At 34.5% G+C, this 17,311-nt stretch overlaps 2 protein-coding genes across 12 annotated transcripts in view; one reads left to right on the top strand and one right to left on the bottom strand.

Moving 5' to 3' along the window:
- Window positions 1-156: 156 nt before the first annotated feature.
- On the bottom strand, window positions 157-1,194 carry Vps28 (vacuolar protein sorting 28). The gene is made up of 4 exons (XM_081973925.1): window positions 1,039-1,194; window positions 927-987; window positions 680-872; window positions 157-626 (listed from the first exon to the last, which is right to left on the bottom strand). Exons 1-4 carry the CDS (start codon window positions 1,052-1,054, stop codon window positions 255-257), a joined length of 642 nt encoding a protein of 213 aa, XP_081830051.1. The 5' UTR covers window positions 1,055-1,194; the 3' UTR covers window positions 157-254.
- Window positions 1,195-1,355: 161 nt separating this feature from the next.
- Window positions 1,356-17,311, top strand: part of Atpalpha (sodium/potassium-transporting ATPase subunit alpha) — a 33,139-nt gene continuing 17,183 nt past the window's right edge. For 5 of the 11 annotated variants that reach the window (XR_014177211.1, XM_081973916.1, XM_081973912.1 and 2 more), the window contains exons 1-3: window positions 16,575-16,634; window positions 16,685-16,765; window positions 17,158-17,292. Coding sequence is in view for 10 of the 11 variants with exons in the window: in XM_081973916.1 (XP_081830042.1) it covers window positions 16,590-16,634; window positions 16,685-16,765; window positions 17,158-17,292 (261 nt within the window). In the remaining variant the exon portion in view is untranslated. Of the gene's footprint in view, window positions 1,581-5,619; window positions 5,781-14,475; window positions 14,635-16,574; window positions 16,635-16,684; window positions 16,766-17,157; window positions 17,293-17,311 lie in introns of those variants that run through there. The other 6 variants (XM_081973918.1, XM_081973917.1, XM_081973919.1 and 3 more) reach the window with 6 other exon arrangements.

The raw sequence follows: 17,311 nt of genomic DNA on the forward strand, positions 1-17,311 counted from the left end.
CAATTTTGACATTCTGTATCTTGACAACTAATGATTTAAACAAAAACATTTCCAAATGAAGCAGTTTGATTCTTTATGGAAATTTTGGAACTAATAAATTAAAATTATCTTCTTCCTGATTATAATAAAATAAATTTAAAATGTAAACTAACTGAAAAACTTTCATATATTTATTATATAGAATAACCTTAAATTATAACTTACAATTTCCAATAAAATTTCTCAATGTTGAAAAATATAAATCATAAATACTTCTATGAAGAATTATGCAGAATTTTATTAAATGCCGCATATGAGCTTTCTAGATCAAACAATAATTGTCTCACCTGGGCTTCTGACAACTCGTCAGAAGCCTGCATTGCATTTAGGGTATTTAACCATTCACCCATTTTTTGTTTACCCTCAAAGTCTGAAGGGAGGATGCTCAGCCTGTTCATTGTGTCTACCAAGTCGCGGATTTCTGGGTGCAATTCATCCATGGCTCGAATTTCCAGCCTCAGTCTATCCATTATTGTTATGAAAAGTGAGACTATATCAGCAATACACTTGCTTGTGTTGCCTTTGTCGTCCTTAATTGTGATTGGTCTGTCCTCTTTAATTCTTTCCAAGGCAGCAGGACAGTCCAACTATACAAGAATTACTTTAATGTGTTATAAGAAGATGGTTAAAACCTACTTACTCTAAATTTCTTGACAAATTCATCAACATTTTTGAATTCATTGTTAACCTGCCGAAAGGCAGCCTTATATTGAACCAGTAGTTTGCTGCAAGCAGCAGTGTATTCTTTAGGGGTGACACAGTCTCTTATGTAAGCTTTCTCAAGCTGTTGCAGAGTGTTAATCACTGCATACAAGTCAGCCATATTATCATACCTGTAAATAAGTTTTACATTTAAATCTAGAGCAGTACAAAACAAATGGCCTTACTTCTCTCGTTCTCGGGCATTGTGATAAAGCTTGACCTCTTCAAAAAGCTCAGTTCGATTGTCTGAAGTACGTAAGAGTTAAGTTTGAAGTAAAAACTAGGTTTTGCACGTACCTGGGTTAGAAGACATAGCAAAGTCCTTAGGGCTCACCACTACAAACAGGAGATTTCAAGTTTGTTTTGTTTATTAATTATTAAATGACTCACTAGAAAACGTCATATGTTTTGTTTGGTTATGACCATCCGTCAAAATCAGATGTTTTTGATTTGATTACCTACAGAAGTAAAGGCCCTAACCTAATGGTTATCACGTGACTGAAAACACTGACGAGATGAGGAGGTCATGTGCTGTATGGTCGAAGAACTGTTAATGATGTTCGAATGTCAAACGTCATTTCAATTTCATTGCCACTGTCAACAAAACAAAATCAATCTTCACCAACACCAACCAAACATCAATAGTTTGTTTGTGTGATTTTATAAACAATTATTCTTCAATAATCATTAGTTAACGATGGTTTTTAAAGCGATTTCTGTATGATTACGACTAAATTTCTGCTCATCAATTAATTCCGTAACGAATTCAGTCAGTTTTCATTGAAGTTTCACTAGTTTGAGTGGTGAGCGGTGCCGGAACTATGGCATCAAGCGACGAGGTAAGTTTTTTAAATTTATTTCCCTTTTTCCGTGTCCGAACCGCATGTTGACTCGACCCAGACTATTGCCAAATTATGCCGCAAATATTTGATTGTTGTATTTATATTGATAAGTTAAAAAAAGCTCTTTATCGATAATTGATAAGGCAGCCAGAGTTACGCAAGGCCACGCCTTTTAACTGATCTTGCTTGAAAAATAAAAGCCTTGCACATTTATTTGTTTATTGTTTGTTTAGCAAATCGGGTTTGGTTAGCACTTTTCAAGGCAGTTGCAAATGCAGTGAATATAATTTTTTCAATTGACAGCTGCATTTTGTTTGTTTATACAGCAAGATTTAAAGCCACCTGGAATATTTATGATTTTTAAAACCACTCTCGCTCATGCTATTTGTTAAAACAAACTACTTAGAAACAAGTATTCCAATTTTTCCACAGAAAAAATTAGATGCACCAGGGATATTTGGTAAGATTATTTCCTGAGTTAAATAAACATTTTATTTTAATTAAAACAATAAGAACAATAACTTTCAAGCTAGAAAGGGTAACACTATTCTTTATGTTGCTGTGAGTAGTGTGAAATTTTTTCGAATTTTTTTCCGGGAAAACTGCTGACAGCTAAGTTGACAGTTGTTAAGTGATTTTTCCACTTAAAATTTACATTTGTTATACTAATTCTTGATAGCAATTGGTCAAAACTGATAGGAAGGAAATAATTTATTAAATTTATTTTGTTACTGTATTTGCATTGACCTTGCAACCTCTGTTTTAATGCAATTTGCTGCATATAAATGCTGATTAATACTATTATGGATATGATTTTTTTTTCTTATTAATCAGTTAGGTTCTATTTCCTGTTATTACATGGTTACCAAAAAATTGGCTATTAAGGGAACTGGGGTCAGCAGCAATAGTAAACAAAATGCTTAAATATAGAATTCTTGTTTTTTTTTTGAATTTGTGTTAGTTAATTGCTGTTGCTAGCTTTGTTTTCTGCTGAACTGTCCCACTGATTTAGGCCATTGTATGGATGGACCAAAACTCATAACTAAAACAGTTCAGAATCAATAACCTGATCAAAGCTGCTATTAATATGAATACTTTGTTTTTGGTAGCTCAAAATAACATAATGATAAAGGCTGGGCTTATCCAACTTCTTATTTATAGTCCTAATCATAAACTTAATTTTTGTCCATAACATCACATAAGTATAAGAATTATAAACAAACAGCCCTAGTATAAATACAAATTTTTATTTAGAGACTCTGTTCTCATAAAACAAATGCTCATGTAAGGTAATATTGCAACTTTAGTAATATTTGGTAAAAAGCTTAAATGTCAAGCAAAGAAGTGACTTTTTCAGTTTTTTTCTAAAGAGTCTGATTTTTGTTCCTTTTAGAATCCTCTTGACTGGTTGTGAAAATCTTTTTTTTTATCCTGCACATCCTATTTTAAATTTCATCGAAATCGAAAAGCTGAAAGTTACGTTAAATCCGAGGTTAAATCCTCAGGGAAATCAGACAGGATCTGGTCAGCTTAAAAATGATAGAAAGGATGTGTTTTTTTATTTATTTATTTAGGTACACTTTACAAACACTCTAGGGGGTACTTAAAGTAAAGAAACAGTTGAGCTAATGCAGTCACTCATAAAGTAACAAAATATCTTTCAAATCACTTAAGCTAACAAATAGAATATCTGGTATCACATTAATAGAGATTAGCTCATTGCACAGTGAAGTCATATTGCTAAGGGATGAAGCCACAGACCTATTATCAACATAGAAAAGGGTAGGGGATAAAATTCTTAAATTAACCTTAGGAACTTTGCCACAGCCAGAATATTTAGTTTTATTTACAATGGGGTGATGAAGAGAACAGCCTGTGTTTTCCTCCTAGCACCAAGAGCAGTCAAGTCAAAGTTTTAAACTTCGAAATTGATAAAAGTACTCAATGTAGGGGGTTTGAGGTGAATAAAGACAACTTCTCTTTGGAGAAAAATGCCGACGTTTTGACTTTATTTTTAAGTCTTTCTCAAGGCTGCAAAATACATCAAACAGTAAGGCACAAGGGGAAATGCAAATCAGCAATAAATTACTTAATCTTAAAATAACGATTACCTACCCAGTCTCTTATGGAAGTTGTTCTTCTCTTCGGGCGGTTAGGTTATAGTTTATAGTAAGAGAGGTATAAAAGATAAATGAAAGAAATGTTATGTTAGGAAGATCATGTCCTCTGTAATAACTGTTCTACTAACATATATCGAATTAACTATGTTAAATGAATCACATTATTCCTCAATGGGATAAAGACCGTCCACTTATCATCGCTCACTCTGGTGACGTAACGAGGGGGCGACCGGAAGTGCGAAATGCGTCACGAGCGCGCTACTGTAGAATTTATGAAAAATGAGGGCTTTTGTATTATACTTTTCTGGGTTTTAGTACTTTTAGTGCAGGATTTCAATTTATTAGTATGACCTATAAAACAGTGTTCTTAATAATTTATTGAATACAATTTTTTATTCATCACAGCCAAGAGGAAAACCTAGAAAATATTTTTAAGTTTCTGAAATGACGTATGCATTGATATGTTACATAAAAGAGTAGTTTATTAATGATGCCTAAACAATTACCCCTTTTGTATCATACATTTCAGGGTTTTTGTGCAGAATTTCAACTTTTCAGTAGTATAGGTTTATAAAGCAGTTTCCTTAATGGATTTAGTGAATACAATTTTTCCATGTAATTTATGGATAAGCTTTTGTTGTGGTCATAAAGTCTCATTTCGGATTCCTCCTAAAAAATTACTTTGTTACAAATAAGCGCGGGAAGGAAACAGGCCATTACAACTTTATTTTGCGAGCGAGGTCATTGTAAAAAGTTGATCCTATGAGACATCTCGAAAAATTACAAAAATTACCGTCGCGTAGGTAGTGCCTTTCCGGAGTAAGAATTAATATTGCTGTCTACGGTATTCAAAAGAAAACCAGTTAAAGCCGAGTGGCTCCAGTTTTGTTTGTTCACCCTATTTACGGCCATACAATAACATAATCATCAATTAGGTAGAAACGTTCTAAGTGGGGAAGTTTTAATCTACACTAAATCTAACTTGTTCTGACAGATTTCGGTATGAAAAGACGAGGCGTTTGCATGAGAAAATCTTTAGCCCTATCCAAGAAAATCCCCCAGCTAACGAATAGGATGTGGAGAGAAAATATTGAGTTTCCACTTTTTGTTTATCCCAAATTCTCCGTCGACCTGATTGTTTTTGGCCTAGATGGAGTAAAAAGGAGAGGGGGTTTTCGTCCACAAAAGGATTAAAATCTCTGAGACAACATTGTCTAAGAAGTAATGTGTTTTTGACTGCTGGAACATATTAGGTTACTTTCTTTCTGAACTCAAACAAACAAGCCATTTTGTCATGTAAGTGACGTGTGTGTCATTGATCACAAGATATCATTCGAACTTTCTAATGAAGGATTAGGTTACCAAATGTGAGGTGACGTCAAATCCATTCCGGCACACTGACACATGTCACAAAGTTTTTTCCATCATTGTTGGTAGCATTGATTTGTAATTAATGACTTGACTGTTAAGATAGTACTTTTAGTACGTGACCTCACTGCTTATGACATATTGACAGAGTTTCACGCAAACAGACAGATCAATAAATAATAGTTAATTTTAAAGAAACATGTGTGTGGACATATAGGAAGTATAGTTCACCAAAATGTCCTATCCAATTTTTCTTTAAATTTTTTGTTACCACTCAGTTTGACTGATTGCCAAAAAGCGTTTAAGTGCACAAGCAAGCTTTCATTTTAGTTAATTGGATTAGTAATAACAGTCATTTTGAATGTAGTTAACATATACTGTTTCTACTTATTCAGACTTTTGATGGGACAGTCATGTACAATGGGTCGTGTTAGTTACAGCTACTAGCTACTAGCCACACTGTATTCGCGACAAAACCCAATTTGCCTAAACAAATATTTAAGGCCGTCATTAGACGGTTATTTAACAATAAAGCGGGAATAATTGGGTGCACGGTACAGTTGAGGGGTCCAGTCGTGCTCACCAAGTGGTCGCGGTCGATTTTGTCGACTTTTTCGCGCGTCCCGGACGTTTAGAATACTACAAGTGACGTAGAGGGTGACGTCACGGGTTGAGAGCCATCGTCATGACTAGCAATGGCAGTAACGATGTGAGTAATTTTTTTTTCTTTAGAGAGGGTAAGAGTAGGTCGCTGAAGGTTCTAATCTAACGATTTTATGCGATTTTTTACATCAAAATTAGCTTAAGGTTTGTTGTGAACGTGCTCTACTTTCGCAAATTCTTTTAACCCCCCAAGCACTGCCACCTCGATGTAGGTTATCCTGATAAATTGAAAAGTTAAGAAAATCCACCCCTGAATTTATTCTGAGGCGCCGTGCTGACTATCAGTTTACGGTCTGAAATGAACCGGAAGCACTACTGCGGGGGTAGAAACGGGGGGTGAACGTCCTCAGTGACAAATGGATAAAATTACTACTTTTAAGAACTCATCCAATGTATCTTTCAGTTACATAATTTGAGCCAGTCAATACATCATAGGATTTATTTTACTGTCTCTATTTACAAGGTACACCAGAGGGTTTTTGGATAGGAACACCCTGTATATCCAGATTTTTACTACTATTATTAGGCCAGATTTTTTTTGTTATTGAAGGGTTTATTGTATTTTCTTTGATATTTTTTTACAAATTTTGCCTTTTCCATGTTGAAGTACAAAATGATTTCCGGAAAGTTTCATATAATTTCAGTTTACTATGTCTTTTCCAAAACTTCATATTTTGTTGTTTTTTGGTCATCTTCAGCAGGTTTTTCTAGTCTTTCAAAATTTCTTAACACCCTGTTAATTATATTACACATAATTCCTCCTGTAAGTTTTCTGCCACTTTTTCGTATAGATTTAAGCCTTCCAGGTATTATATTTGTGTTCCAAGATTTCATTAAAGAGTTTTTATTAATTTCCATTCTTCCAGTGCAAAATAAGTTATCTCCAGAAAGATTCAATTTTTTTTTGTCAAGACATCAATGTTTTTAGGAAACTGTGCTCTACACCATTGTTATCCTACACTGTTTTGATGTTTTCTCGTCGTCGCAAACTGCTTTGCAATTTAATATGTTCCAAGTTTTCATTATTCTCTTTTAAAACGTCTCCATTGATAGGGTCAAAATAAAACCTAAATGACTACAATCATTACTATTTAGTGACTTTTGGTTTCATAGGTTCTAGTTCACTCTTTGACAAACTTTATTTTTGACAACAATGTGATACGGAAAAACAACTCACCACTTTCTTTCTGGTGTTGGTACAAAAACATTTTGGTATTTTTGAGTTTTTTCTTCCTGTGATAGTAAACTGGACATAATAACTGTCTAAATATCCAGACCAACCTTGTACAAATCATTTTATATTGTACAATGGTTGAGGTAATGGTGTGGAAAGCTTGTGAACGGAAATGCAAAAGTCAAAACTGCCAATTTCCTTTAGTGTTGATAAGGGTCACGATAGACACCATATTGTGCTGGGTTGATAGGTTAAAAGGCCACCCCCTCCAAAGAGGCGATTTCACAAACAGACATTTCGGAAAGTTACACTACACACGATATGGCAACAAAACTACTCTGCTATTAGGACATGACCAGACGGAATAACAAACTAAAACTTCCATATTTTGGCTCAGAGCCAATTATTGTCGCGTGTTAATCTTTCAAGCAAGGACAACACATTGAACATTATCCAATATCAGGTTTTGAAGATTTAAGTTTGAAATTGATTTGTATGCAATTTTCCAAATTGCGTCTCTTTCACGCGGACTGAGAGAGAATTGGTGATTTTCATTAAATTGGTGGAACTGCAACGAAGCCTTGCAAAAGTTTTATGTCTGCGGTAAGCTGAAAAGCTACTTTACTTGCAAGTTTGCCCATATATCTTCTTAACGGTAAAGTTGCCAAGACGTTGAAAAATTGGTTGCAGTTTATGAGCTTCACTTAGACGTTAAATAAGTAGGGCAATGCTTACTGATCAGTCCTATTAAATATTTCATAAGTTAAGTAACATACAAAGAGGGTTTGGTTCGATTGCGTTTTTAAATGAACACAAAGTATAAAAGTTATCCTTCCCCACTCATGCGTGCCTAACTTCAGTTACTATAACAGGCTATTTTCGCTTTTGTTCTTTAGTTTCCTGTAAATCATTCGAGTTTTATAGTCTTCCTGACCTTTTCAGTTTCAACAAAAAAGTACAGGTTTCCCTATTTTTTATCTTTTTATTTCTCTGGTGGCTAATCTAGCGGACACTAGTCGAACGCACGGAAATGCTCAATTTTTCAATTTCAAGGACATCACTTAACCGCAATTTATATGGCGTTACTGCAACCAACGCGGTTGTATAACCGGGGCCTTTAAAAAATGCCACAAAACCTCCAACTGAGTTCCGATCGATAAACTTTCACATCATCATGTTTTGAGGGTTTAAGTGGAAGAACCTGGATCAGATCGACAGAAAAATATTTCAGAAGGAATGATTATGCAATTCGTGTCCCGGTGCGATGGGGCGAGGCAGAGTGCCGCCGCCACCACCACCCCCGGGGGCGGGCTAGTATTGATCGGCAACGTCGCTATCGAGGTCACGGCACCGTCGACGCCGCCTCGCAACAGGGGCGGGACCGCGGGGCCAAGGCTGGATCCCTGTTTTCCTATTTTCAGCTAAAAAAATATTAATTTTTAAAATCCGGGTAAAAACAGGAAATCTGCAAGAATCCATGAGTTGGCATTAAGATTAAGGAATTAATTGTCATAATATATTGTTTGTAAGCTCTATTGTTATTAACACTTGATCACCTTAGTGTCCGAAAAAGTTTTATACAAAATAAACAAGAACTTGATTATCATTACAAACTAATTTTTGAGCACTATTAGTATATGTAGAGTTGAAACAATAATTGACATTTATTCTATGCTCTCAAGAGAAAAGCTCTATGTTTCTTGTCTATATCAAAATTCAATCAAAATTGGTGTGACCTTTCAAATTACAGTCATTTGTGCCAACTAAACGTCAATAGAACAATATTCCATTAAAATCAAGTGTATTCGACCGCCGTTGGGTTGGTAGCAATGAGAAATGTCAGATTCATATCATTTGTAGCGTTTGACTGCCACCAAATGTCATTGCAATTTCTGGAAGCTTTTACTAAATAACAATTTCTGTAGAAAACACATACTGTTCTAGTTACCTACTCAGTGTCAGATGACTCCACTTTCGCCCCAACTGACTGACAGATATATCATACGTTATTTCTTCATTCAGGTTACATGATCATTTCATCGATATTTTGTCACCAATTGTCAAATCACATCACATTTGCTTGGACAGATTAACACATAATATGAAGCTTTGGCTTGCAATTATTTTCTGTTCTATTTAACCCTGAAAGTGAATTTCAGGTCACTACAAATGGAGCCCTCCAGATGAATTTTTTAGTGTCCTGAAGGCAACTCGTGACTGTAATTTACGTAAATAAGGTTCATCCACGAGGCAAATTACCGGTTAAAATTTAGTCCTTTCACTGTCGCGATACGATGTCATTATCAATTTGGTTAATCAACTTAATCTGTTTGACGTCAAGCGGGTTTTCAAATTATTCTGCATTTCACGAAGCTCTCATCTATTTTTTGCAAAATCCACTGAAATTATGTAATTTTAGCTCCGAGTGTAAGAAGGGAGAATAATGGATGCAACTTCCAGACAAAAGGGCGCTTCCACAAAGGAAAAGTTACCTATGTACTGATTTATCGATTTTGTCCAACAATAGGGATTCCGGTTGTATTATTAAAATTGGTGAATTGGCAACTTAACAACCAGCCGTTAATCCTTGCTACTTTTTGCGGTTATAAACCGGTTAATGTCAGTTTGAAAGCAAGTATTTACATTTTTATGTATCTTTGCCAGGTGGTGTGCTTATGAATTTACTGGCATAACTGGTACTATCCGGATGATTGTTTTGCTATTAATCGTTCAAAAATCAACCAAACCAACTTCTATTAATAACTTCTATTAATACCTAACTAATAACAGCACTCTAAAATACAACCCTAAACATTTTCCACCACTTGATCAGTTGGCGACTGTGTTTGGGTTGCATTTCGCATAGACCACAAATATGGTCTGAAAAAGTAAATTTAGGTTAATAGGTAATCAAAATGCTGGGGTTAACACTAGAACGAGCTTATTTACGTCTAGCCGGCCATATTTTCGTGTGACGCAACCGTTGCCAATTTTAACCGAACTTCTCCGAAAATACTTACTTTTTGTTCTATAAAAAACCTGTCTGCAAAACTGAGTAAGGGGCGTGACGCAAACAGCTACGTCACGACGCTATATTTGTTCGGGTATAGGTCATTAGATTTATTTTACGAAAGGGGTAGGTTGGTCGGTATTGCGTAATCGGAACTCTTCTCCATTATTGTCGTGTAAAAAATATTTGTTGTAATGTGCGAAATTTGAAAATTTTATCTATTTGCACAAAAAGTTTAAATATTTCAAATTTGTTTTGTTTTTAATTTGATCTGTCTTTTATGACATTGAACAAAAGACAGGTTTTTCCATCCAAAAAATAAGCTTTTTCTAATTATGGCATATAAAGTGACACTTTTCAAAACTGATTAGAGTGACAAAATGTTTTACTTTATGTAACTAGTTACATAAAGTATCACTTTATGTAACTAGTTATGAAAAGTTCATTTCATCACTCCCTGTTTTTATGCATTTCCGTAGAAACATATGGGCGACATCCATCACAACATGTCGTTGTCACTGTTTATACAAGGTGCTATGAAAGTGAATATTTGTGTTAAATCACTTTAAAAGATGGTTTTTACCGCTTTTTGGTCAAAATTAGAAAAAATTATGTATGCAACACGTTTCGAAAATGACTTATTGTGTAACTCATTCAAATTGTAGGACCTCGCTGCGCTCGCCCTACAAACATTCATTCGTTACACAAAATCGATCTTTTCGTAACTGGTTACATAAATAGCTATTTTATAATTTTCTGTTTAGACGACAAAACCAGTAATTTTGACATATCCTGTATAATGTAGAACAAATTTTCTTAAAAAATATTTATCTGGTTCTCCTTAATCTCGTGTAACATATTATCAATCATCAATTACCCTGTATAAACACTCCAAATAAATCTATTTTGGAGACTAAAATTATTTAATTGTAATTTCATTACTTCGTAGCTGAATAAAAAAAATCTAAAAGAAGTATAAAATTTAAAGAAAAAAAGATTTTAGCAATAAATTTCTAAATTTCTACTTATATTCCATAAACTTGAAATAATTACGTTTACTGATTAAAAACCAATCAGCCATCGAGCTGTCAAAACTTAATAACCAAAATTAATTATTTTATCAAAAATATTTAAGTAAACTAGCTTCAAATCAGCAAAAACTATCAAATGTTCCAACATTTTTAGATGCTGCTATTAATTTACAAAAATGTTTTGCCACTCTGTCTAATAGAACATCATTTGGAAGTGCCTTTTAAGAGCTAAGGGCGTCGTTAAATGTTAATTAGTTTTTGGCCTGACGAAGCTCGTTAAGCAACCGATTTTGACGAGACTGAAAGCAATTTAAAGCCGATATAATGGGATCGAAATCTACTTGTAGTTTTATTCCTGAAAGATAATAGAAGTTCGAAGCTAGGAGACTATAAGAGCTAATTAAAAATTTTCTCCAGATAAGTCGAAATAGTAATTTGAAAACTTTGAAGCCGGTTATTGCAATTAACTTTACAACTTTGTAAACAATCATACAAATAAACAGTTTAATCCCCGTTAAATTTGCAAATCCCCACGTCGTATAATTTATTAATATATTACCTTATCGCTAAAACTGGCTACGTCATTGTAAATTGTAAATACTTTACAGAGTGATTGAATATTTGAATTTTAAGAAATACCCAGTAGAAAAAATAATTTAGATTCATTTTATGTCACTTAATCAAAGTCTATCTTAGTTAAAGCCAAATGTTGGTACATATGACGTCACACTTTTTATTATAACTTGTGATAGTACAAAAACCTTTTAATATAAAACAATTCATGAAAACATTGCATAGTATAATGTGTAATTTGCAATTTTAACGTACCTATTTGAAGTTAATCCACTTTAACCTAAAAATGTACAGGAACGTTGCCAGAATAGCCTCATCAAAGCACCGCCTTGAGTTCCGTTTTTAACCCAATTAAAATGGCGATTTTATTTGCATAATAAATAACCACAATCCCCTTGAGTATCGATTGGAAAACTCATCGAAAACTGTCTTTTTCCAATTCCGTGACCGGACAACATTATTTCCTTCCATAGACTATCAAAATTTATTTTTGCTTTCATTTAAATTTTATATTTAGCGACTAAAGTGAAACAAAAAATAAAACAGCATCAGTAATCGTTGATATTACGCACAATACAAATTAATCGAATAAACCTTGCCGATTGATTTTCAATAGCGACACGCAAATTAGTAATACGTAACCCAATTGATTCATTCATTATGTTTACGTGTTGCGTTTGTACTGAATTGCAATCGCATGTAATTGCCTGGTCAACAAAGTAGTTTATCTTCTAAAGCTATGATGATATATTTGTGCTACGCCCTTTATGTATACCGAACCCATAAATAGCCAACACACAGATTACAAAGCGATAGGAAGACTACTTGCTTAATTTAGCTAATTGATTGGCTGTCCTGACGAAGAGGAAATTTAATGGCTGACATCGTTTCCCATTTTCTTGGTGAAATGTTTCTTTATAACGAGGGAGAAGGTTTTCATTTATAGCTTTCAGTGATTTAAGGGGAGAGGCTTCAAGAGGCTCCTCATTAAAATGATTGATGCAATTTTTGATGAACATCAATATTGGCAATGTTTTATTCGATCAGTAGTGGAGAAACAATTAAGTGAGAAATTGTGTATATTTTATGTTTTGAGAAAATCTAATTTTAAGGTTATGTAAGTATGGCAAACATTAGAGGAAAGTGGGAAGGAAACGTCACATTCAAAACTTTTGTTGTGTTACGTTATTTCTGCCATTCGCCACAGTTCTTTTTAAAAAAATTTCAAAGATTTTGGCTTTTTTAAAATTTACTTCGAATTGTAATCTACGTAAATAAGCATATTTTGTCAAATCAATGGGGTATCGATTTACAGCTAAGCAGCTCAAATGCTGTCACTGTCACTTTGATAGTGATGTACGATGGACTGAAGCACCGCCTTCTATTGACATTTCAAGTTAAGATCGCAGCGCCAGTTGAACATCAACGTAAACAAACGGAGAAATGACAGCTGGAATGCCCGTAACTGTTTTCAAAACTGATCACCAGAGGGAGTATCGACGATATAAACGACAATACTCACCGCCCTCTGTACAAGAAAGCCAAGAAGGTGCATGCCAAAAATTCCAATATGGCCGAAATAGTGGTTGACAGTTTACATTTGTTTGTATTGTGGAAATTGAGTTTTTCGATGATTAAATTAATTTTTAAGGTTTAAAGTCAAGACTTGGGATTACTTGCCAAAGTAATTTTTGTTTGCTATTATATATTGTTGTTTATATGTTTATTGTTCTAGTGAAAGTGTAGTTTGTGTTCATTTTATTGTGTTATCACTATTGTTATTGTTCCTTCATTGTTCTATAATTTGTTGTTGGTTTTTTAACTTAAATTCTATTGCCTCTACAATATGCCGTCCACTTGTTGTGTGCCAAATTGTAAAAGCAATTTGGTGAAAGGCCCAAAAGTGTCAGTCTTTTACTTTCCAATATACCCTGCTCGAACCCAACAGTGGTTGAAAGCTTTGAACTGGAATGATTTTTACTCCAACACAATACTCAGTGGTAAGTACAATATGCTTTCTCATTCAGTAAACTTATTGCCTCTTACATACATAGTATGTGAGTTACATTTTGAGGCCGCCTGCATTTTGAGGGCAACAAAGGTTTACTCTGAAGAAACAGGACAGCTTTTAGAACTTCCATTGGCACATTTACATTTTAAAAGAAAGGTCTTGGTAATAATATAAAACCCATTTACCAGTTTTGCCGCCATTAAAAGTGACATTCTAGGCTTTCTTGTTCAGAGGGCGGTGCCTAGATGCTTGTCAGAAATTCCAATATGGCCGAAATGAAATAGTGTTGACAGTTTACATTTTTTGTTTGAGTTTTTTGAGGATTAGACTTCTTTTAAGTCAAGACTTGTCCAAGTTATTTTTGTTTGCTCCCTGTTCCTAAGTTTTTCAAGCCAAATTGTAACAGTAATTCAGGAAAAAGCTCTAAAGTGTCAGTCTTTAGCAGAACTATGCTAAAACTCAACAGTGGTTGATGGGTTGAATGCTTTTAAGTGGAATTGATTTTACTCAAGATACACAAACTCATACACTGTATATGGAACTATTTAAGTAAATCGAAAACGCTTATGGTAAGTCGATAATGTCCATGTGTTAGTTCACAGTATTGTCGATTGGTCAAAAATAGCTTTATTTTCTTGACTCATAATCAGTGAATTGTGAAAGATTTCCATTATCCACATCTATTTCATCTTCAAACCTTCGTATCAAAAATGGTTTCACGATGGTAACGCTTACAAAATTATAATCTAATTCTTGTTTAGATATATTTGGATTTGAAAATTCCTGTACTGTGTTAGAAAACTGTATTAGTAGTTCAAAAATCTCAGCCCTGAGCGTATATTCGGGCGAAACGTTGTCGGTGTCGACGTCGGGGTGGTAGCGTCGAAAATCCGACGGCGACGCCGTCAGACAAACGGGATCCGCAGTGTGACGTCATAGGTCGATAGGCGCCGCGTCAGTGGCGCGTTCGACGCCCGCTTTTCAGTGGGTCCGCGCCCGTCCAGCAGTGCGTTCGTGGTCTGAAAACGGTTCGTTCATATATGAGGTTGATCTGTATTTAACGCGATTTTCTGATCTCGATCAGCCACCATGGGGGATGAGGTACGTCCATTCCTACCTAGAAGGAAGCCTAGCTGTAGACGTAGTAGATTTGTGCTTGGTGTATTTGTGATGCTGTGTGCGCCCCCATCTTTTATTCCCTCTTACAACCCCAAACCAGTTTATAGTATCGATTCTAACGAGCTAACCCTTTTGCACCCCGTAAAAAAATTGCTGTCGTCACTATTCCCGGATATAGTTAATCTCGGTCATCTGCACCCCCAAAGGAAATTCCCATGTGCAGGGAAGGAAAAGTTTCGGCAAAAATCTATATCTGTCTTGCGCCTTAAACGTATAACTTGACGTGCAATGAAACTACTACTAAATTGTCAAAACCTTATTCTCTTTTAACATCCCTTAAATAAAAAAAAAAACTGCTGGGCTTTCCGGTTGCACATTTGACTTTTTTTTGGCAAGACTTGCATATTGACATAACACATTTGCCAAATAATCTCGCCTCTAAAAGATCTGAACAATACTCTTCATTAGTTTCGAAACAGTGCAGAACAAATTAATCCGTTTTTTATATTTTGGTTTTGGTTTTTTATTCAAAAACAATAATCAGTTATTGATTTGAATGTTTTATATGTCAAAAGTTGATTTGCTACTAGTCAAAGCATATTATTGGGCCATCCAGTACGTTTTGCAATAAGGTTTGGATTTGCGTTACTCTGCGTCATATTTCGGCATTGTCTGGTTTTATTGTCGCATTGTGTGAATTTTTATGCATGATTTTTGTGTACGGAAAACAACGAGTATTAAGTAACCAAGTGTTCTGAAAGTCTGTTCATACAGTTCAAGAGGTAAAAAACTGGTTTTACCGAAACTAATTATCTTCAGATATTGAGATTCACCATGAAGAAGCACGCCTAAAAGTTATGTAATAACTGGACCTTAGAGTTTAAATCTGTACCAAAGATCAGCATTTGGCTTATTTACTCGATGTTTTCATTTGTATGTTTCAGATTAATTATTCATTCTAAATAATTATTCTGATTTATGCCTTAGTATTTCAGCTCGGACATTCCAGTTTATTTAAATAGTAGGAAATCACGTTTAGTCAATCAAATTCACTTTTAAATAGTAATGCTCATAAAACGAGATTACAAAGATTTGCCGCTGTTTTAATAAAGCTGTCACAATGGGTTAAGAGTAGCCGTAAATCAGGATGTTAAAGATTATACAGCATGAATATTATTTTTCCGTTGATATTATTATAGTGCAAGGTGACTTTCGTCATCCTGTTTTATTTTCCTGCAACTTGGCAACATCGTTTTCTTTGACGTGAGTCTATTTTAAGAAACAGAAACAGTTATTATGCACCGATCATGTTTTTTTGATTTTGTGTTTTACACCAGGATTGCCACTAGTCTTATACAGGGTGAGGTTTTTGAAGTGTTATCAAGGCGATAACTCAAAAACGGTTTTTTTTCTTCTTTCTTAAAAAAAATGCTATTAAAAGCAAGTGAATTACTTTGTTGCTCTCTTTTAATTCTTGTAACCAACTCTATTTTTGAGATCACCATACACAAATTTGTCACACTCTTTATAACTGTGTACCTAGCTTATTTTCGGATAACTTTAGAAAATAATAAAAAATTTGATTAATATTTTATAATCGTCTTCTCAAAGAATATTAATGGTCTCAGTGACTTTACTGTGATAAATATATCAACCAAAGTCATTACTTTTGCCAAAATAAATATCTTCGAAATTGTTTTTATTAAATTTTTGAATGGGTTGTTTTTCCAAAATTTTCCAGATACAACACAATTAGGTACTTAGTTTTAAAGTGACTACTGGCAACCCTGAGATATTACAAAGTAAAGTCTTATTGATCCTTTTTAAATTGAGTTTAGTTTTGAATGTAACTACTACACACTTAAGCTTGGCTTAAAGTAAGACGGTGCAATAAACCTTAAATCATTCATGTGAGTCACGTGGTCATATTCATGTAAATGTCGATAACGTTCAACTTGGGGTCGACGATTGTCAGATTGAAGGTCGGTAAAGTAGTGTCCTAGTTTTTAGCTAGATTGTGCTTGTTTTGCAGCATGGCCGCTCCGATTCGTACCGGGTCGCTACTGTTCCATCCAGCTACGACGACCAGAAAACCGCAGACGGTCAACCGAAGGTAGAATTTTACGTTTTTGCTAAAAGGTGGCGGTGCTTGCTCGTTTTTTTTAATTTTTGTGGAAACTCGATGTATGTGCCAGATACCTGCATGATTTTTTTTTGAATTATTACATGTTTTAGATATCTGACAAACACATCAAGTTTATAATATTATATGACCCTCTTTCAAGTGTTTTTTCACCTTTTTAATCCAACTAACATTAAGTACCGATAAACCTCTCGAAACGATTTCCATTCCACTTGTAATTGGTTTAAAGTGCTATAATAACTAGAGTTTTAACTGTTAGCAAATTGTACGATCTCAAAGTTAAATAGTAAACACACACTTTATCTAGATTATTATAGGCGCCTTACTGCAGTTGGACTAATATACCGGGTGTTGATTTACAGGCACGGAGAAAAGTGGCGCAAAAGAAGCCAAGAAAAGCGGGAGACTTGGACGATCTCAAGCAGGAATTAGATATCGATTACCATAAAATCACTCCAGAAGAGTTGTACCAACGGTTTCAAACTCATCCGGAAAATGTAAGTGTTTTTAACCTGT

This window comes from Ips typographus, linkage group LG2, assembly GCF_016097725.1.
Source record: "Ips typographus isolate SLU linkage group LG2, UJ_Ityp_2.0, whole genome shotgun sequence".
Classification (NCBI taxonomy): Eukaryota; Metazoa; Arthropoda; class Insecta; order Coleoptera; family Curculionidae; genus Ips; species Ips typographus.